The sequence below is a fragment of the Rattus rattus genome, chromosome 3 (genome assembly GCF_011064425.1).
Source record: "Rattus rattus isolate New Zealand chromosome 3, Rrattus_CSIRO_v1, whole genome shotgun sequence".
NCBI lineage: Eukaryota > Metazoa > Chordata > Mammalia > Rodentia > Muridae > Rattus > Rattus rattus.
Window position 1 is genome coordinate 214,934,751 of NC_046156.1, and position 22,708 is coordinate 214,957,458.

Here is a 22,708-nt window from a genome sequence, read left to right on the forward strand (position 1 = left end):
GGCGTCCAGATGTATGCCATCAGGAGTTTAAAGGAGGAGATGTTCCACTCTATAGCTGCTGGTTCAGTGGCGGCCCGATTTTCATTTGTTGAGAGCAGGAGAGGTAACCTGAGCTGTTCTCTCAGATGAGACTGGGAATCAGGCTTTATTCAAAACCACTGATTAGAACGAATTTCGGCTATAAGTCACATACCCTGGAAGAGTAACAAAAAAATCTTGTTTGATGGTTATTTGAAGTGTAACTACTTCAAAGAAGCAAATAGAAAAACAAAAACTACAACCCCCCAAACCCAGTTTACCTCTGAAGCTTTCTGAGTGTACCCCAAATGTCCAGTTTAATGAAGGAACTGAAGGCCTTACCCGAGGGTCTGCTTTGATGAGGAATGAAGGGAACAGGTTAAGTCTCCCTGCCTCTCATCCTGGTGCTTCGTGCCCCTATCCCAGCCCCGGAGACTGAAGCTGGAAGACCGCAAATTCAAGGTCTTCCTTGGCTGTCTAGTGAGTTACCAGCCAGGCCTCCATTCACAAAACATTGCCTGTAGGATAAACTCATTAACGTTAATGAATAAATGAAAGACATACAGTCGCTACGGATTTTCAAAACAATGTAATTTTAACTTTTTTAATTTAATTATTATTACACTTATTTTTTGGATATTTTATAATTCAAATGATTACTTTTTTTTAAAAAAAAAGAAAACTTGAAACTAGAATCTGAAGCATAGGACAGGATGGAATTTTAAATCTGAGGTGTTAAGTATTTCTCCTCTGCGTGTATCATCATTTAGGGGAATACATTGTAAAATCTAAAGAGTTAGTGACATGTTTATAAAAAAGATGAAGAGAGGAGGGGCTGTGTTTTGGTGGAGGTGTGGTGAGGTCTGGGGAAAGGGGTGCCTTTGCAGGCCCATGCTCAAGCATCCCTTCCCCTGAGGGACCAGCCACACGAAGGTTTAGTATGGAATAGAGTTTATTCAGGGCATGGGGAGGGGAATTGAGAGGGTAGTAGAGACAGAGAAAGGCAAAAGGCGGAGGGGAGAGGAAGGGAGAGGAAGGGAGGGGAGAGGAGAGGAGAGAAGTAGAGGTCTACCATGAGCACATGAAGAAATAGGGGGAAAGAGAATGGGGAGAGAGCAGGAGCAAGAAGAAGGCAAGAGCAAGAGAGAGAGGAGGGGCCAAGCGGCCTTTTTTATAGTGAGTCAGGCATGCCTGGCTGTTGCCAGGTAACTGGGGTGAGCAGAGCCTAGACACAATACTAACAGTCTTAACCATTTTTCAGAGAACAGGAAAGCTCCCCAGGTGCTCATGTCCTCTAAGCATGTCTTTCTTTAGGTTGGCTTCGAATCCACTGCTTTCCAACTCATTGACATCACGGCCGGCACAAGCCAAGTCACGGTCTCCAGGAGAGGTACATATGGCAGGCTGTCTGTGGCCTGGACCACAGGATATGCTCCTGGCTCGGAAATCCCTGAGCCTATTGCCATCGGCAACATGACACCAACTCTCGGTGAGTAAAGCTCTTCTAGTCCAGTCTGCAGAATATGGAGCTGTGCCGTTGACAGCCATCCAAGGCTATCCCTCCTCTCAACACTGAACTGTATGAGCACTACTCAGTGTTCTTAGCTTGAACGCAGCGCTCCTCTGCAGAACCAGGGTGTTAGGGCTCCTTGGTGAGGAGGAGGGGAATTGTTCAACCAGATTGAAATCTTTATACACCATGGAACAGTGATGATGACCAAGCAAACAGCTCCGTCAATCCTTGAGGATTCGTTAAAAGTCGTTTTGAGCATCTCACTCAGCGAATGTAGCAATAAAGTGATACAGCTTTGCACTTTGTACCCAATACATGTTCTGTAGTTCTGACAGATGCCCAACAGCCACTTCACCTACTTGGTCTTTAAATGTGTGTCAGTGGCCCTTTGAGAACAAGTAAGGTGTGGATGTTGGGTGGTGTGACCTCGACCCTGGTGCATGGAGCTCACTCCAGACTTCCGTAAAGACAGTCGTGACCAGCTCCTCACCGCTGTCCCAGATCTGTGCACCCCTGGTTATTTACAGTGCTTCCCTGCTCACCAGGCGAGTGTTTCTGTAACACATACATCTCATGACTCTGATAGAAGAGCTGAGATCCACATTCTTCCATGAGCGTGGGACGGTTTTGTTTTCCTAAGTTGCATTTAGCTGGGACACTGAGTGATCTCTTTAGGCAATGAGAATAGAATGCAGACACCAAACGTGACCCATTGCGACGTCAGCCATCAGCTGTGGCAGGGCACTCTCCAGTCTAGTGTGCATTTGTGCGCTACTTCATTTTGTGACAGCACGGCACCAGGCTTGCCTTGGGTAGAGCATTTCACGTCCACTGCAAAGGATGCTGATTCTTATTTTCTTCTTGGCTTGCCCCTAAGTTAAAGATCTTTTATGATCTTCTTTACCTGCATTCTGGCCCCCCTTTGCCATTTTTACTGCATTGTTATTCTTCTGTCCTTTCTGTCGTTCTGTGGTCATGTCTGTTTATGTATGATTAACCACAGTCTCCATGTAGGACTCTTGTCCATTAGGTGTAGGTTTATTTGTGACTTGGCTTGCACATAAGCTTTGAAAAATATTTAGTGAATTATTATTATAATAACTTGATTTAAAAATAATGGAGTTTGCAAGTAGCGGGTTCGTGTCTTTAGGTAAACTAGATTATTCTTTTGATCTTTTATAATAACTTTTAAATGCAATGAATAATTAATATAACCCCTAAACTCATGGACTTCACTTAACAGTTGTAAACCTTCTTGATCATGACATGTTTTTCTAACCTAAAATAAAATACACACATTGTGATGTTTTACCCTAAATTCCTGTGATACCCTGCTGTTAAAAAACACTGAGGCCAGAATTCAAACCACAGCTTAGCACCAAATTGCAGGAAAGCTTACCTAACATCACCCTAGCCATTCCCTTCCTATCACTGCTACATTTGGTAATTGAGTAGAGGGGGAAGGGAAAAGCCTAGAGAAGGGGAAGGGGAGTGGGTGGGGGAGGGGAATGGGGAGGGAAAGAAGGAGGTGGAGAGGGAGGGGGAAGCAAGGGGGAAGGAAAGATAGGGGAGTAAGCAGGGAGTAAAACTGTGTGGTCTCAGAGATGTGTACAAATGTATTTATTTCTTGTTCCTGTTATTAAACATTCTATCTTTTGGGAACCAAATCGAATTTTAGGTCATTTCAGTGTATGTTTTAGCAACACATTCCAGTTTAAGAAGTGGAAGTAGGCTGGAGAAATGGCTTAGCGGTTAAGAGCAGTGGCTGCTTTTCCAGAGGACCAAGGTTCCATTACCAGCATCCACAAGATGACTCGTGACCTTCTGTGACTCTGGTCCCAGGGGATCTTATAGTCTGTCCAACCTCTACAGACAGATGCATGGCCATACATGAAGACAAAACACTCATGCATATAGAATAGAATTTAAACAAACAGAAGGAAGGAGTGATGACCTTCTCTGTCATTCTTTCTCCAGGGAGCCTTTCTTTTCTGCATGGAGAACAGAAGAAAGGAGTCCTCCTATGGACGTTTCCCAGCCCTGGCCGGCCTGAGGCCTTTGTCCTTCATCTGTCAGGCCTGAGGAGCAGTGCTGCAGGTGGAGCTCAGCTTAGGTATGGCAAGGAGAAGTTCACCGTCTAAGGCAGTGGGTCTTAACCCCTGGGAGTTGAAATATCCTTTCACAGGGTTTGAATATCAGATCTTCTGCATATCGGATATTTATATTACAGCTCACAGTAGTAGCACACTTAGAGTTATGAAGTAACAATGTATCTAATTTTATGGTTGGGAGTCATCACAAGATGCGGACCTGTATTAAAGGTTTGCAGCATTAGGTCAGTTAAGAACCACTGATATGGGATCATTTGCAATGTGTCAGTGAGACCAAACAATGACCTTGAGATTCCGGTGGAGTAATTCATAGCTTGCATGTCAGACACAGTGTGGGAGAGCATTGTCAGTAGAGGCCCCGTCCTCTCTGCCATTGGGAGAGCACACCTTGATCTCCAGCCTCAGGATGGGTGCCTGGGCTCTCAGCTTCCCTAATCACAACAGCCTCAGTTTTTAAAGGGACCGTCCTCTGAGGAAGAGCTGCAAACTCTCATTTCCCAAAATCACTAAAACTGTGCATCACAGTTAGTGAATGGCGATACTTATTGAAATCAGTTTCTGCTTAATTGTATTTGGCATTGTTAGTTAACTGTAATAATTGTTTATATGGAATTCAATGTACAGATAAATATATTCTACCTAAAAGCAGTTGGCTTCTCCTACTTGGGATGGGCTTGGCCAGAATAATAGCAGTGGACTAGTGTGTGTTCAAAACGACTGCACGCATGTCGTGCATGGGAGAGTGGTTATCTGTAGTGCCTGCGTTGATGTATCCCACTTGAAATAACATTTGTCCAAAGAACATATTTCAGGGTGACAAAATTAAATGTCTTTAACAACAACATTACCGACAAATAGGTTTACGCAGCGCTTCCCCAAATCAGACACTGCTGTGAGCCCGCCTCACTCTGCCACTTCTAGGACCAGCTGTGTGCTTAAGCATTTTATGTCCCGTCTTATCAGTGGAGCAGGTGGTGTTCTCGTTCTTTTTCTGTTGCCGTGATAAAACACCATGAAGGATAAAACACCAAATGAAGGAAGATGTTTATTTTATACCACACCTTTCACATCACACGCACCACTGAGGGAAGTCGAGGCAGGGATGTGGAGGCAGGGGCTGATGCAGACACTGTGGGAGAATGCTGATGGCTGGCTTGCACTTCAAGGCTCCCTGAGCTTGCTTCCTTACACAACCCTGGATCTCTGGGGCAGGGGCTGCACTGCTCCCGGTGAGCTGGGACCGCCCTCATCAAGCCTCAATCAGGAAACTGCCTCATGGACGACCTGATGGAGGCGTTTTCTTCCCTCAGGTTCCTCTTTCCCATTAACTCCAGCTTGTATCAAGTTGACCGACAACTAACGAGGACAGATAGAGTATGTACTGAACCCAGTATCACACTCTAAATCTGTATTTGATGGCAGGCTCTCCAGCCACGGTCTCAACTCTTAACTGTATTTATGTGCTTCTCAGGGGAGACGGATGGACTTGAGGTATCCGCTAAAACATCATGCAAATATATATTATTTATAAGTTTGACATATAATACATAAATATAGTCAAACTTATTTATAAATTTTTCATGGACAGGAGTAGGCTAGTGTACCACTAAACATAACTTCACATGTAGCTAGCTAGTAATTAAATGCATAGCTAAGAGGTAAGGATAACGTTTTCAACCAGTGATGTTTCTAACTCACATACAAGTTTTGGTTACATTTTTGTGAGAAAGTAGTTTCCTTGCTGAGAACTGGAAGACACAAGGATTTTGCTCATAGTACAAAAGAATAGCTTGTCTTGGAAGCCACGAGAGAAGGCCAACGCTCAGAGTATCATGGGTATGCTTGTCTCTCTGTCCTGGCTACAGAGCACGTGTTTCAGGCCATCAGACTACCGCTCCTGCGTGGCAGGGTGTCCGAGCGCACATTGCGCACTTTCTCTGAGCTGTGCTGGGCCCTGCCATTGCCGTTGCGTCCTCTGCTTGTACGGTTCTCATGCTTACTTGTGAGTATGAGAGAACGTGGTATTTCTAACGCGGTTCTTGCATTTTAAGTATTGAAGGAGATTGCTCTCCAGTGGTATGCTTATGTTAAGTTCAGTCCATATGTTTGAACTTTTTTCCAGATCGGCTTTTACTACTGCTGAAATTGAACCCCTGGGAGTCTTCCAGTTTTCGCCAGGCTCAAGAAATATGACAGTGTCAGAGGATGCACTGATAATCCGAATATGTGTGCAAAGACTGTTTGGGTTTCAGGGTGACCTGATTAAAGTCTCCTACAAGACGACTGCAGGAAGCGCTAAGCCTCTGGAGGACTTCGAACCTATTCAGAAGGGGGAAATTTTTTTTCAGAGATTCCAAGCTGAGGTTGATTTTGAAATAACCATTATTAATGATCAGCTTCCTGAGAGAGAAGAAACATTTTACATTAATCTTACTTCAGTAGAAACTAGGGGACTAGGAAAGGGAGATGTGAGTTGGAGACCTCGCCTAAATCCAGATCTCAGTGTTGCAATGGTCACCATACTGGACAATGATGACCTGGCTGGAGGAGCTGTCTCTGTCCCTGTGACAGCAGGGACTGTGGCAGCTGACAGCACTCTCCTTGCCGTGGAAGCTGATTTCACCACACACCCTAACAAAAGCAAGATAACCACCATTCCATATACCACGGAGGTGTTTGCCCCTGTTACAGAGACAGTGGATGTGTCTGCCATCCCTGAGAAACTTGTCACCATTCACAGCGCCATATCTGAGGAGCCTGACTTGGCCCCAGGAACCGCTCAGGCTGCAGTCTTTGGGACACTGAGTCTCGGACCCCCCATTGTCTATGTGTCAGAGGAAATGAAGAATAACACACCCAGTACTGCAGATATTCAAATCCAGAGGACAGGCGGGTCTGCAGGCAATGTCAGTGTAACGGTGAGGACTTTTGGGGGAAGATGTGCTCAGAAGGAGCCCAGCGTCTGGCCCTTTCAGGATGTCTATGGAATTGGCAACCTAACATGGGCAGTTGAAGAAGAAGACTTCGAAGAACAAATGCTAACCCTGACGTTTCTCAATGGGGAAAGAGAACATAGAATTGCAGTTCGAATTCTGGATGATGATGAGCCCGAGGGGCAGGAATTCTTCTACGTGTTTCTCACCGACCCTCAAGGGGGAGCAGAGATTGTGAGGGGAAAGGATGGCTCTGGGTTCTCAGCCTTTGCTCTAGTCCTTATCACAGGTAATGTACATCCTCACTACAGTTATTTGAGTCACTCATCATAACTCATTAGAAATTGCTTTTCTTTGGGATGGGCATGGTGGTGCATGCCTTTAATTGTGGCATTCAGGAGGCAGAAGCAGGCAGATGTCTCCAAGTTTAGGACCAGCTTGCTCTGCATAGTGAGTTCCAGGCCAGTCAGGGAAAGAGTGAGATCCTGTCTAAATAACAATGACAATGACATGAAATAACTGTCTTCCTAAAGTAACGAGTGATACCGAGAGCTCGTGCTGTTTTCAGGCCAGACTACAACTTACCGAATTATAGGCGTTGCTTAGATAAGGGCCAGGTACTTGATCTATAAATCTGTAGTTTCACAACAGAGAGAAAAAAAAATCCTTAAGTCCACATTATTTTTCTAGAAATGCTGTTTTGGATATCCAAGCATAAGATTGCTTGTTTTGAAATCTAAGTTTTTAGCCACTTCCAGTAATCAATCTTAAAGCAAAAATGTAATTGTCAAGAAATCTTCTGCATATGCTCTGAATTAGATTAAAATTATTATCTTTTATTATTTTTGACCCAAGATAATTGATATAGTCATTGTACTAGTTGGACACACATGCACACCAAACTCTATGTATATGTATGTATATGTTTATGCATGTGTATGATGTACATGTATACACACATACAAACGCACAAACCCTATATATTTGTGTTACAGTCGTTTAAAGTTTTCTGTTTTTTAATCTGTGGCCACTGATCCAGTCATCGTGTTCCTGCCTCCCACTCTCTGTGTTCCTGTGTCCTATTTGCATACATTCACATAGACGGTTAATTTTAGGAGTCCTCACACACATTGATGTGGTGGTAACTTGCTGTTTGCTTCTGAAATAATGCTATATAACAGTGCACAAAGTAGACCAGCTTATCAATAACTAAGGCAGCAACAAGGCCAGTTTATGATTGAACTGTATTTTGATTACATAGTATCTATTTTCATATGCATGAGATGTGAGTTCTAAATAGTCAAATAATGAATTCAAGCCAACAACCATACTCATCATCTCAAATCTTAATGTTTCTGTGGTGAGAACTCCTGAGGTTCATTCTTAGTAACCTCAAGGTGTATAATACTAAGAAATTTACCACCTACGTGCTCCACACTAGATCTCAGCGCTCACTGGTTCCTCAGATTCACTGGCTTCCTCAGAATTGTGCTATTTTAACCATTCAGTTATTACATTGTAATAACGTCCTTTATACTGTTTTTCCTATTTCTATTACCCTACAAATTTTCCCTATCTATAGTTAGCACCATTCCTATTTCAGTAGTATATTGAGAGCATTGTAAATTTTAATTCATGTCTGCAATTTTTTTTACATTGGCTTAATGTAATTCATATATTTCTACTAAAATTTGTTTGGAATTAAGCATCACCCTCATGTTCTATGACTTAAACATTTTATTGCAACCATTCAGATATGACCATGGCTGACAGCCAAAATGTCTAGCAATCAGTGTGACTGGAAATCAGTCCAGTGAAAATAAAAATGGTCTCTAGAGATTTCCAGCTCTTCTGAGCACTGCTCCATGAGTTGCCATGCAATCGCCAGGCTTTGATCCCTGGTTAGGTGGTTGGAAGAGAGCTTTCTGGTGATCAGCATGCAATTATGCTATTATCACGATGGTATCTGGCAGGAAATTGCTTCTCCATTTATCAGGCAATAGGGCACACAAAAGCCTGCTCAAAGTCTGAACAGTGTGAGATTCTCTGTCAGACAAATGGATGCATGGACTCCTCGCCATGCCTGTCTGTTACTATCATGTGGTGCTGCACACCCAGGGCCATTGCCAGTTATGGCCACATTACCTAAAGTGTCTTTACTCTTCTATTCTGCCCATGCTCCTGTCACCCACCTGGATTCTCCTCTTTATAATATTTTGTTTTAAGTAGATCATTAACTCTCCTGATTCTGTCATCAACCGGTCAGCACAATCTTTCCGTGTTTAGATGTTAGAACCCACTTTATTTTATTTTTTAAAGGTTTATTTATTTAATGTTTGTAAGTACACTGTACACTGTAGCTGTTTTCAGACACACCAGAAGGGGGCATCTGATCCTATTACAGATGGTTGTGAGCCACCATGTGGTTGCTGGGAATTGAACTCTGGACCTCTGGAAGAGTAGTCAGTGCTCTTAACTGCTGAGCCATCTCTCCAGCCCATAGAACCCACTTTAAAAGAAGCCAGATACTAAATGACTCATTTGGTCTTGGATCTGAGCACTGATACATTAGAAATCCAGAATCACCTTACCAAGAAATACGGTTTGAGTTTATTGTAGATGTAACAAGAGAATTTTAATTTGACCCTGATCAGTGGCTATTGCTCTACAAAAGAAAAACAGGAAACTAAACTACCAGGGAAGAGCAGAACCAGAGCTGGGAGGAAATAATTGCTACTGAAGGGGAAAATGTGGCATCATCGTCTAATGCCGGGCTAAAACGTGATTATAATGGCTAATTAAGGAAAGTGAGGACTGTCGCTGTAGCTGATAAAGTGCACCCAGGAGGAGTGAGGACAAACAGCCCATCACATGCACGCCCACGGTACATGTGTCCACATTTTCTTACACTTCAGAACTGGGAGACAGAGTTCCTGGTTCCTGTTGTCTCTCCCCAAGCAGTACAGTTACACAGTTTTTCATCTCACTAACCTGCACCAGTGTTTATTTCTGGAACCTCGTGACTTATGTTCCTGGGTGGATGATGTAAATTGTTTTTGAGGTTGATTGCTTTAGGATCATTCCTCCTAGGAGAGACCCCCCTTGTCAAACCTCTATCTCCAAAGATATTTACATCCTGACTCATAACAGTAGCAAAACTGCAGTTATGAATAGCAACAAAAATAATTTTACAGTTGGGGTCAGCACAACAAGAAGAACTGTGTCAAAGGGTGACAGTATTAGGAAGGTTGCAAACCACTGCTCTAGGATGACTTTGAAAGGCTGTCAGTCAGAGACAGCACATGCAGTAGCTCAGATACTGGCCTGACCCACATTCACTTCCATGCTGGTTGGACATGAAATGACTGTGTCAGCATGCAGTAGACGCTCCTCCCCACCACCAGGTTGGATCCTGCTTATGCTTGTGTGTGGGTATGTACATGTATATATGGTATGTGTATGTGGTGTATGTGTGTATGTTATATGTATGTATGTGTGGTGTGTATGTGTGTGAAAATGTGTATGTGTTGTGTGTGTATATGGTATGTATGTGAGTATATACATGTGTGCATATGCATACACATTTGTGTGTATATGTGTTATATATGTATATGAGTATGTGTGTGTTGTGTATGTGTGTGTATGTATGTGTGGTGTACGTGTGTGTGAGTATGTGTTGTGTATGTATGTGGTGTGTATGTGTGTATGGTATGTATGTATGAGTATGTATTGTGTGCATATGCATGTGTATATGGGGTATGGTGTGTATATATGTGTGAGTATATATGTGTATATATGCATGTATGTATGTGCATATGATATGTATGTGTTGTGTGTATATGTGATATGTATGTGTGTGTGGTGTATATGTGTGAATATGTACATGTATATATATATGTATGTGTGTGGTGTATGTGTTATATGTGCATGTGGTGTGTGTGTGTGTGTGCGTGTGTGTGTGTGTGTGTGTAATGCTTCAAATAACCACCCAGGAGCCTCTAACACTCAAGTTTGCCTAATCCTTTTCTCCTTTTGTCCTAGGGCAGGTAAGTATGTGACATAAACTACCCATTTAAAGGAAGGTAAATTAATTACATACTTCATTTACTTGACAAATACTTTTTATTAAAGGCTTGCCCTAAGCTGGCTCTTCTGCTGGGAGCACAGTAGAACACAGAAAGCAAAGAGTTGCTACCCTGTTGGAGTTTGCACTGTGTGTGATGCACAACCTTTGACCTAGCAACCATGTGCAAGGCCAGCTGCTAGCAAGTGTAGAGTCTTGTTAGAAACATCATGTGTCCAGCCTTTGCCTTGTCTGTTTGTATCTCATTTTGTCCTGTTTGGTCCTCTTGGAGGACTGCTTTTTTCTGAAGAAGAAATGGAGGGTAGTGGATCTTGGGGAGGAGGGAGCTAGGAAGAGCGGAGGGAGAAAAAACTGTGCTCAGGACATATGGCATGAAGAAAGAATCTAGTTTCAATAAAAATCAAACAAGTTAAAACAAAAAAGGAGAAAGAGAATCATGAACACACACTAGGATGTTAAGGTGGTTTCCTCTTGCCTTTGCTTCTCCAATTGATACCCGCTTTGGCATTATAGTCTGGGAATGTTTTTAGAAAAAAAGTTAAAAATTAAAGTTCCCACTTTCCATGTGGGAATCTCTCCTTTATACTCTCTGGGCTGTCAAGATAACTGTGGCACTGGAGGGTTTATAAATTCCCACATGCTGATAGCTCTCCATTTTCCCTTCCAGGTAGTGACCTCCACAACGGCATTGTCGGCTTCAGTGAGGAGTCCCTGAGAGGCCTGGAGCTGAGGGAAGGAACTGATAGGAGCAGTCAGCACCTAGTGGTCACAAGGCAGCCCAACAGGTGTGTGTGTGTGTGTGTGTGTGCGTTCACACTCGGAGATGTAACATCCTGAAATTGTATACAGAACTTAAGATTCATAACGAATGATGACAGCAGGGTGACTACCGATAAAGGTGGCCTGCAAGCTAGTTTGACAGTATATGTTCTTTTAACTCAAACACATTTACTATTATTACTTGCAGGCACCCATCTAATGGTTGGATCAGAAGACAACTTTCAGTTGTCACTTCTCTTCTGTATGGGTCTGAGGGATTAAATTCAGATTGTCAGGCTAGGATGGCCAGTGCTTTTATTGGCCAAGCTACCTCACTAGTGTGGGGATGATGCCATTCTCAATCTATTACTTAACTCATTGGGTTTTTAGCCATAGCATAAGAATTCCTAGAGTGTTGTGGATACCATCCAGATCAATACCGGATGGTTTAGACCATCTCTTTATCATGATAACCACTCGGTGATGACTGTGTATATCACCACTGCGCTCCAGGGGAGACTTGGAACATCAAAGGTTTCCTTGCTGCCTAAACTCAGTAGTGAGTTTTTAGGAACTTAGTACATGTCTTTACTTGCTATGTGCATGCACATATGTATGGATTAAAACATAGGGGCTGGTTCTGTAAAAATGTAGGATATCTTTTGGTTTTAAATATTATATCTGTTTTTAGTTGTAGTGTGTTCCTCTAGAGAAATTATTGCTAAAAGATCAATAATACCCATTTTCTTGAGGTTTGAGATTCTCTCTGCTGTTTGTTTGCACATTTTGTTACATTGGACAGAGAGGATTTGACTTAACATTCCTGAGCGTTAGTTTATCACTGAACAGTGGGTCATTAGAGAATGCTATGGAGACCATAGGTCTTAGTGTTCTCATTGCTGCAAGTGCAGCTCTGTTCCCCATTGTCAGTCATAGTAAGTGCTGCCCCCTGTGGAGGAGAAGGGGAGTTCACATAGTGCCAGGCACTGTGTGTGTCTTCTGTCACTACATTTCATGGGTTCCCGGTTTTTTTGTTTGTTTTTTGTGCACAGGGCCTTTGGAGAAGTCCAGGTCTTTTGGAGAGTCACACTTAACCAAACAGCCACCATTCTCCAGGAGAAGGGGCTAAACCTAACAGATGAACTCCGGTCTGTGGCAGGGGTCACCACTTGCACAGTGGGTCAAACACGGTGTTTTATCCACCTTGAACTCAATCCCAAGAAGGTAAGTGCTGTGAGCGGCTAAGCGCTTCTTTAGAATGACACACCTCAGAGCATCCCGATGGAAACTGACTGGGTGGTGACTGTCTTCGCATGACGTCTACGCCTCTCTATTAGAACAAAGACTCAGGTGTAAATTTATGCCATCATAAATTTTTGCTGAGTGTTTTCTCTTTTTTTGCCAGGTCTAGGGTACGTTTGGCCCGGCCGCTTGCTGTGTGTAGCCAAATCAGTCTCTCTAACTACTCCGACTATTTACAGCTTTGTTCTTATATTCATAAACATTTTTTCTATTTATACACGAGAGATGTTTGTTTCATGTATTCTTGGGTGTTATAGCTTTGATTTACAAAAGAGGCACAGAGACGGCCTTTGGTACCTCCTTGGATAACTGAGTTGCATGTGGCTCTGGGACCCGGAACTGGGCCCACTGCCAGGACAGTCTGCATCATTCAAATGGCGTTTCTCACAGTGACCCACCTGAGTTGACAGGGTGCTCGATAATACATGTGTGGGATTCTATGGGATTCTGATGCTTCACCCTCTATGGTATACTCAGCACTGTTTAATTTTTGCTGCACATTTATTAAATCAAAATATCGAATAAAAACCAGTCCGCCAAATTCTGAAATGAATGTTGAAGCATGAGGGCTTCTTTGCATGAGCCACAAAGTCCCTCAGCAGAGAATCACACAGATACACTTGTCTCAAAGCTGTTCGTGTCACTCAGCCAATTTGGAAATACCATCATTGTACATTTCAATATTTCAAATGTTTTTCTACTTATTTTATCAGCTTTTGAGAGTTGCCATAGTAGTTATACTTCTGTCTTCTAAGGTGGTCCTCATACACAGTTTCATATTTTGTGGATATTTTGTTCTGAAAGCAAAAGAGACCACCCGTCGTTGGTCACTGAGGCTCCCGGGCCCTGGGTAATTGCTATTTTGCTTTTGTTGAGTTGTGAGACCTTGTTCCTGGCTGTAGAAGTTTCTGAGAAATACTGTTCATGCACACTGAAGTGTTTTTATTAACTCACACCTTCGAGGATAATTTTCTCAGTACCCTGTTTACAACGCTGCAGTTCCAGCTCTACAGAGATCCTGAGGGAACCTCAGTAGATGTGAGGCTGATGCCAGGGCCCTCTTGTTTCTGGGAAGGCGACCTGGAGGAAGCGGGAGAACAGTCTGCCCTCCTTAGCCTGTGTCCTACTGATTTAAAGAAGATCTCTGGCCCCTTTCTGCTTCATTTGTTTGCATTTCACAGGCGCTAAGCATGCGTTCCAATTTTTGATGCCATTCTTGCTTTTCCTAGAAATAAATCTTTATGTGCACTTCTTACTGTTAAACTCTAACTACCTAAGTGTACAAAGAATAGTGATGACCACTGTTTTAATTTGTTATTGAAAATAGATTTTCTCTTCATATAATATACAGTAAGTACAGTTTCTTCTACCTCTAGTCCTCCCAGCTCTGTCAGCTCCTCCTCCCTCTTAACCATTTCTGTCTATCATTAGAAAGCAAAGAGGCTTCTAGGAGAAAATAATATCGTATAATGAAATAATATAACAATGTAAAGGAACAAAAACTAACACATCCGAATAGGACAAAACAAACAAGCAGAAGAAAAGGACCCTAAGGAAAGACACAGAAACACCCCCTCATTTGCACACTCAGGAATCCTATAAAAACATAAAACTGGAAGATAAAATATATACTCACAGGGCTTATAGCATAAAACGTGTGGGGAAAATCCTCCTGCTGGTGCACAGCCTACTCCTAAGAATAGTTTGTTTCCCCAGTGAAACTCCTTGAGGAGAATTACATTTTCATTTTTAAGTGGTTACCAATAGCATCTGGGTTAGGAATGGGCCATGTGTTCACCTCTCCTTTCAGCTCTAAGACTCCATCTGGTCCAGATCCACATTGGCCCTGTACAAGCTCCTCAGTCTCTGTGAGTTCTTATGTGTGTCAATTCCGTTGATTTAAAAGGCCTCATCTTTTCCCTATCCTCCTAGTTCTTAAGATCTCCCAGTCTCTTCTTCTGCAGACCCCCTGATTCCTAAGGGGAGGGCTTTGATGGAAATATTCTACTAAGGGTTTCCTGAGGTCTTTTACTTGCTGCATATTGCCTGGCTATAGGCTATTTAGTTTCAGGTTTTTGGTCACCCAAGCAGTGCTAGATATGGGTTTCAGCTCATGGAGTGGTCCTTAAGTCAAGTCAGATATTGGTTGGTTGCTCACACAAGCTTTGTGCTACCATTGCACCAGTATTATCTTGCAAAGCAAAGGACTTGTGGCTGGGTTGGTATTTACCTTTCTGCTTTGGTAGTGTGCAGAGTACCATCCTTTACCAAACACACCAGAACATAAGGGTAAAGGCTGTATATAGGCACTAGCTTGACTTCTCCACGTACAGTGAGTTGTGTGGGTGTTGTTCTGACATCAGTTTTTTGGAGAACATCCTACAGTCTTGACAAGTCTTAGTTGTTTGGGGGTTTATGTGGGACCCCTTTGGTCAACAACTCAATTACATGTAAAACATTCCCAGTACTGGAAGCTTCATTCGGTCACAGGAGATCTCCATTTGGGCTCTGTCTACCGTGTTATTGAGTGATTTTATTGCCTTTATATATGTATATATGTATTACACCATTAGGAATGTTGAGGATCACTGGTCTAACTAGAGGAAAGCCACAAATTAAGTAAATATTTAAGTAGTTTCAGATAGGTAAGAAAGATAACTAATTTTCAAAATATTATACTTCCATTGTTTTTGCAGCTGTTAAAAAGTAAGTAACAGACAAGGACAACAAATTCTTATGTCAGTCAAAGAAAATGTAAAAGAAGAAGAAGCTGAGAGGAGACACAGAGCTTTAATACTAGCACTGCAGAGGCTGGAGTACAAAGAACACAGTCAGAGGCCAGCCTGGCACTCGTACCATATCTCAGAAGTAAAGGAGGAGAATATGATTGTGGTTTTTTTTTGTTGTTGTTGTTGTTATTTTCCAATTTAGCTTGATCATTAGCAGTCGGACTGAAGGTCCACGTTAATCCAAATGAGTTTAACACAAGGGCAGGGGATGATTCAGTTTGAAAGGAGGCTCCTGTGTTGAAGAGAGGAGCTGCTAAGCCTGACAGTGGCCCTAGTCTTGCGGTGACACCACAGTCATGGTCACTGCCAGAGTAAAGGTCCTCCGCCTTCACCCCAGGAGATTCTGAGCAGAGCGAGGAAACGAGGTAGAGATTCCGTAAGTCTGAGCATCCCAACAGGAAGCTGAGTGGCTGACAGAGAGCAGCAGTGTCAGCCTCCCAGGGATGGTCAGGGCAGTGGGCACACACGCTTGCCACCCACTGCATGAGCAGACACTGGTGCTCGGCTGCGACTGCTGACTTTCATCCAAGAAGTTCTTTGGTCTTTGCTGCGAGACGCCGGTCCAGCTCTGCCACTGTGTCGTCCGCCATTTGGCTGATCTGCTTCTCGATGAGCCTAATGGTGTCCTCCGAGGTTTTGTCCTTTGACTTCTTCAGTTTATTCATTGCATTAGTGTGAACCTTCTGTAAATTTTCTTTGGCTTTGTTGGTGTTCTGTTTGGCCAGTTTCACCAGCATTTCTCTGTGTTCCCTGGTTACTTTAGGAATGGGTACCCGAATTAGTGTTCCTTCCACTTCTGGGTTCAGATTCATTCCACTTTCTCTTATAGCCTTGATAGCTGCAGCTGTACACTCTGGGAAGCTGGCCATATTCCCCAGAATCAACTGTGGCGACTCCACGGAGATCTGGCCAATCTGGTTTAGAGCGAGCTTCCCATCAGCAGTTACCACAGTAATATGATCAAGGGATCCTGGTGCAGTCCTTATGTTGAGAGTCTTATTGAAATTATCTTTAAGTGCTTCCATCACAGATTTCATTGTCTTCATCTGCCTCTTCCAAGCTGATTATGTTCTCAACTGAGGCAGTGTTAATGTTCACTCTGGCCTGGGGCTGTCCTTTCCCTTTGGCTTTGGCCTTCTTGGTTGCGAAATGGCGAACTGGCACTTCAACTTCTTACCTCCCTGAGTTCTTTAAAAAGAAGTTGCTTTGGTCAGGTTAATTTATTACAACAACAAGAAGAAAAAAAAAGCTAAGATAGCAGGTATGCTCTTAACCCACTAAATCTATTTAAACTCAAGCATGTAGACATTGGTGCAATGCTTTAGAAAAATGCTTAGGTAAGATATTGTTTCATTTTTACTTTTCTCCTTTCTTTTACTTTTCTGAGCATTTCTGACTCCTGAGAGAGGAATTTTCTTCTAGTTAGGGTAAAAGTCCACCCTGAAGTACAAATGCCCTAGTAGGAGAGGGTCGTACAGCAGATATGTGTGCATTGGGTTCATGTGAAGTCTCCCATCATATTTAGGAGTCTGGAGATGTTCAGATATGCTCTTTAAATCTTATTCCTCAATAGATTTCAGGCACGTTGTCTGAATAGAGCATTTCTTTGCCCGACTGGAAGATTCTTTTTGTCTTTAGTCTAATTATATGTAGGCACCCATCTGTACACTATTCAGTTTTTAGATAGTTCTTTACTTAGATTACAACACGTTCTTTTGATGGTAAGTGGTTATAAGTAATGTTCTAATCATCATCACAATGAAAAGGAATATTTTACTGGAAAATAAAGACAAGAGTGTCTATTGGAACTTAATATGCCAAAATCCTCACTTCAAAGAGACTATTGTGAATTCAAACTCCTACTGCCATTAGGGAATATTAGCTCTTGAATACAATTGCCCTTACTTTTCCTACTGCTTCAACTTCTTGCATTTGCCAACTATAGTTTCTCATAGTAGAAAGAATATACCTAGTTCCACATTCCAACACTTATGGACAGTGTATTGGCAAAAGTAAGAAAATTTATATGCTGTTGGATAACTAAACACATTTCTTTAAGCATTGAAAATGAGATTAAGAGCATTTAGCGTGTGACTAAGGTGGAACTTTTTTGGATCATACAAAAGGATTTGTTGCTTTGTTTCATTTTCTTTCAAATTATCACAACAGAAGAGGATTAGAACCTAATCTCACTGGCAGATAAGAATATGCCTAATGCACCCTTAGACAATGACATGTGCAGTTGAAAATATATCAAGTCACTTTAACAGGATATGCCAGTATGCTAACAACGTGGTTAAACATTTCAGATTTTTCTTTGTAACAGTAAATCATTTGTTAAAACAGATGATTGACAGCGTATTATAAAAAGCAATGCAGGCTTTAGAAAATGGGTAATTTCAGAGAGAGAAACAAGGGTACAGCATCAACAGAGTTAATTTTGACTTGATATAATGTTATTTGAAAGCTATATGAAATTTCAGAACTTGTTATCAATATATCCTAATATTTGTTTAAAACTTAAAAACTTTTTTTAAAAATGGGGACTCAGATGATAGAGTGTTTGCCTAGCACAAACAAAGCCCCGGGTTTGATCCATTATGCCACATATGTAGAAAGCGGTGGTACACACCTGATCCTAGTCCTTGAGAGGTAGACCAGATGGAGCTTCAGGAAATTTAAGTTTATCCTTGTATATACACTGAGTCAAGGACAGCCTTGCCATATGAGACCCTGTTTCAAAAGATTCAATAAATAAGTAAATCTTATGAAGTTCAAGTCTCCCCTCCCCCCTTTTTTCCTTACAACTCACAGTTTAACTCTACACTGTATTTAACTCTACACTCTGCCCTGGCTTCTACCTGATATCAATGTTGAGAAAAGTACCATAATGTGGGATGTTTTGTTTAAGATTTGAATATTTATGTAAATATTTTTGACCATATGGAGTAAACATTATATCATTTTTATTTTTATACTTAAGGTATCATATATATGTATATATATATAATTATGAAATATTTATAAATCCGGATGTTATCTCTTGTTGCCATATTTGAGATCTACCTATATTGGAAAATATTTGAATAGTTTATTGCTTCCATCAATATTTAATCAGCTGGTTATGTGGATATATTTATTTATTTATCCTTTTCTTATTGAGTTTAGGAATATTATCTTTGGAACTTGTCTTAGTCACTTTCTATTGCTGTCAAGGACACTACAATCAAGGCAACTCTTATAAAATATAATTTAATTAGGGGGGCTGGCTTACAGTTTCAGAGGTTTAGTTCATTATTATCATGGCAGGGAGCATGGCAGGATGCATGGCACTGGAGCAGTAGCTCAGAGCTGCATACTAATCCATAGACAGAAAGAGAAAGCCTAGGTCTAGAATCAGCTTTTGAAACCTCACCCCCGCCCCGCCACATTTCCTCCAACAAAACCATACCTACCCTAACAAGGCTGCACCTCCTAATCCTTCCAATCCTCTCAAATAGTGCTACTTCCTGGTAACTAAACATTCATATATATGAGCCCATTGGAGACATTCTTATTCAAACCCCACAGACATTTATCTTTCAGAGAGAAGCCTACTATATGAAAATGAAGTTTTAAAGAAAGAAGTTAAAAAAAAGAAGACTAGTTGGAATAGTAATTTAATGTAAAAATTTAGTTCTGAAATTATATAAAAAGTTTCCTTAACTATATATTTGTTTCTGTTAAACATGCTTTTAATTGAAATAGAATTATATCACTTTCCCCCTTCCCTCCCTCCATCATCTTCTAGGTACTTTTCTTCCCTCTGCTCCCTCCTATGTCCCCATCAATTCTCAAGTTGATAGCCTCTGTTTTCTTTGATTAGTATTGTTACGTGTGTGTATGTGTGTGTGTGCATATATATATATATATATATATTCACATATGAAGTATACATGTGTATATTCATGTCTATAATGCTGGGGATAAACTGTAACATGGCTTAGGAGATAGAAATATGTAAAAACATGAGTATATTTGCAATAATTAAGTCTTTCTTTTCCTCACTATCAGGTGCATCAAGTTGAAATGCCTTTCTTTGTGGAGCTGTATGACGTCACTGCTGGGGCAGCTATAAACAACAGTGCCAGATTTGCCCGGATTAAAGTTTCCAAGAGCGGGGACTCTCAGAGCCTTGTTTTCTTCTCTGTGGGTTCTCGGCTGGCAGTGGCTCACAAGAAGGCTACTTTGATCAGTTTGCAGGTGGCCAGAGATTCTGGGACAGGAGTGATGATGTCTGTTAACTTTAGTACCCAGGTAGGCTTGCAAAGTATAGTCATATATGAACCATATATGCTGAGACCATAATGAGACAGTAACCTAAACAATGTTTTCTGATGATGTGATTATCCCTAGCTGTTTGTGCATTACACTGTTTTCTCCTTACATCAGCTAGCCTGTCCCTCGTCACTATGAAGTGGTGCTTTAAAATTAGAGGCTTTCTGTTTGGATTGCTCTGCTTTGGCAGCCTTCAGTGTCCCATCAAGGTATCCCATACAAGCCTGCTCTGTCATATCGCCACAGCCGTACCCCAATGTTTCCTCCACTGCCACTCTTTGGACTTGAACAAAGAGTCAAAATTGCCTACAACTGACATTCAAACTAGGGGATTTTTTTTTCTTCAAACCCTTAAATACTGACTGAACTTAAGTTGTACACAGCACTGTGTTTAGGTAACTACACTCCTGACCAGCCGTCCTTTCACATGGTGTCCAGTGAAAGATTGGCTGGCTTTATGGAAGCCCAGAATAGCTGCTGGGTATGTGAAGAGAACAGATCCTACGCTCTCATATACCTTCTCAATGTTACTGTCTTTATTTTGATCCATCAGCAACATTCTAATACAGTAAAAAAGAAAAAATACATGCTATCTATTCTGCTTAAAGTATGATTGTGGAGATCATAGCTCTCCCACTTTAGCTGTCTGTTCTTTTTCCCCATTACCACCATTTATACATACAATAGAGCATATGTTGCCTAGTGTGATAGTCAGGCAGTAGGAGGGTAGATTTAGAATCATGGGTGGGAGCTGCTCCACAAACCAGCTAGGCAGGGCTCAGATAACAGGGAATACAATTCTCTGCTCTGTGAAACACTAAAAAGTAACTCCATTTTGTATAGTGTTACAGTATGACAAACAAGAGAGAAACATTTTCATACACAATAGATTTTAATACTTTGTTTAGATAGGAAGAGAAATGATAAAAATATGTGTTTTGTGTTCACATTTCGCTCATGAAATATTATCACTATCAGGTCATGAGTTTATAGAATAGAAGAAGGGGAACCAGAGATGCAAAACATACAATGAAGATATTTGAGGCACTTTTATGAACAAGTTCTCATGCCCAGATGAGAGAAGAGTTGATAGATGGATGTATGTATCCCTGTAGACATACCTGTTATTCTATTTACTAGACACACTACCCTGTGATCACAGCTCAGGGCCGCAGTGCACTAGACACAGTACCCCATGATCAGACTCAGGGCCATGGAGACTCTGGAACTGGAGGGGAACTATGAGCTCAGGATTTGGGACACAAGCAGCACATAGAAGGCAAGTTTCCCAGCTCCCTTACCCCTTATTCCCTGTAGTTCAAATAGCAAAATTCCTCATACAGATATAATGTGTACAATGCAAGGATCAGGACACCAGATACAGAAGTGTCGTCTGTGGTGCAAGGGGCAGGGAAGGAACAGACAAGCAAGTCAGAAAGCTTTTGGATAAAATGGTTTGTGTTCTTTGGTTAAACATGCCTGAAAACCTTTACTCAACTTTATCCAAGTCAGCTGGGGGTGGGGGTGGGGATTTTGGGTAGGGAGGGAGGGAGGGAGAGAGAGCATTGGCACAGTGTTGGTGGAGAGCACTGGGTGGCAGTGGACAGGTCCTCAGGGGAGAGATCCATGAAGGTGAGATTATTGGCAAGACCTCACTCCACCTAATGATAAAGAAGATTCTCCTTCCCTCTACCTCAGAAACCAGTTAGGGAAACTGCATTTTTCCTGTCAGGAGTAAGGTGATATTTTCCTTTTTCGGTCATAGCAGTGCCAAAATAAGCCAGTAAAACAAACAAACAAACAAACAAACAAACAAGCAAGCAATAACCTGAGTCTCATGAGGTAAGAGATAGCCAACAATGATCTGACTCAAGTATGAAATGATCTAAGTGGAGTGGAAAAAATAATAAATAGATGCCAGCAATAAGATGAGCCAAATATGAGAAATATTCAGTAAAGTTTTAACACAGCTGCACAAAATGCTTTAATCAGCAGTTGAACAAGTAAAAGAAAGAAATTGTCTCAACAAGGAAAGAGGAACTCTTAGGCAATAAAAAGAAGACATAAGGAATAGCAAACAGGGTTTTTACATGTAGACACACGCTAACTAAAATAGCCCAGACAATCTCAGGAACAGAACAAAGAGAAAGGAAGCAACAGTCTTGAAGACAGTGTGGCAACTGCCTCTCTGTTTGAATGACTGCAGCAGAGAGATTGAGGAAATTGACAAAGCATGGCTTGGGGACCTACCTAGCTACAACAACAAAAATTAACATGACTCTGGAGTCCTGAAAGAAGAAAGAGACAGGGATTAAAAAAAAACATTGAAAAAATAGTGATTGATTTTTTTTCAATTTTACAAAGGTTATTAGAATATATATTCAAGAAGCTAAAAAAATCCACAGGCAAAATAAATAAGAAAAAGAAAGCCCTTCATTAAGGTGCTGTAATTATTGGCTATCTTCTTGTTGTGACAGAATACCAGAAGAAGCACCTTCAGAAGGGAGAGGTCTATGTTGATTCACAATTTATGGATATGGTCCAGCATGGCGGTGAAGTGAATGGACATCAGGCAGCCGTCACACTCTGTGTCCATGGTCAGGAAGTAGAGGGAGATGAGTCAGATGCACACCCAGGCTTCGATTTTCTTTCAGTCCTGGACTCCAGATCCTAGATTGTTGCTGTGCATACTTAGGATGGATTAACCTCAGTTAACTTAATCTGAATGAGTAGTTTCTTACAGCTTACTCAGAGGCCTGCCTTTTCAGAAGGTCTAGATCCTATGAGGCTTGTGATCTGGTGATGTCAAGCATAACACTATGCAATAATCAAACCACAAAATTAATAAAAGAGAGGAAAATACTGAAAGCCCTGGAGAGAAG

At 41.6% G+C, this 22,708-nt stretch overlaps 2 protein-coding genes across 2 annotated transcripts in view; one reads left to right on the plus strand and one right to left on the minus strand.

The window, feature by feature from the left end:
* Nucleotides 1–22,708, plus strand: part of LOC116896083 (adhesion G-protein coupled receptor V1-like) — a 58,816-nt gene that overhangs the window by 23,352 nt on the left and 12,756 nt on the right. Inside the window, exons 7-12 of the mRNA XM_032897061.1 lie at nt 1,333–1,507; nt 3,509–3,644; nt 5,765–6,864; nt 11,327–11,444; nt 12,471–12,642; nt 19,563–19,805. Of these exons, the coding sequence (XP_032752952.1) occupies nt 1,333–1,507; nt 3,509–3,644; nt 5,765–6,864; nt 11,327–11,444; nt 12,471–12,642; nt 19,563–19,805 (1,944 nt within the window). The remainder of the gene's footprint in view (nt 1–1,332; nt 1,508–3,508; nt 3,645–5,764; nt 6,865–11,326; nt 11,445–12,470; nt 12,643–19,562; nt 19,806–22,708) is intronic.
* LOC116897337 (ribosome-recycling factor, mitochondrial-like) lies at nt 15,954–16,565 on the minus strand. The gene has a single exon (XM_032899092.1). The coding sequence runs from the start codon at nt 16,553–16,555 to the stop codon at nt 16,031–16,033; it is 525 nt and encodes a 174-aa protein (XP_032754983.1). The 5' UTR covers nt 16,556–16,565; the 3' UTR covers nt 15,954–16,030.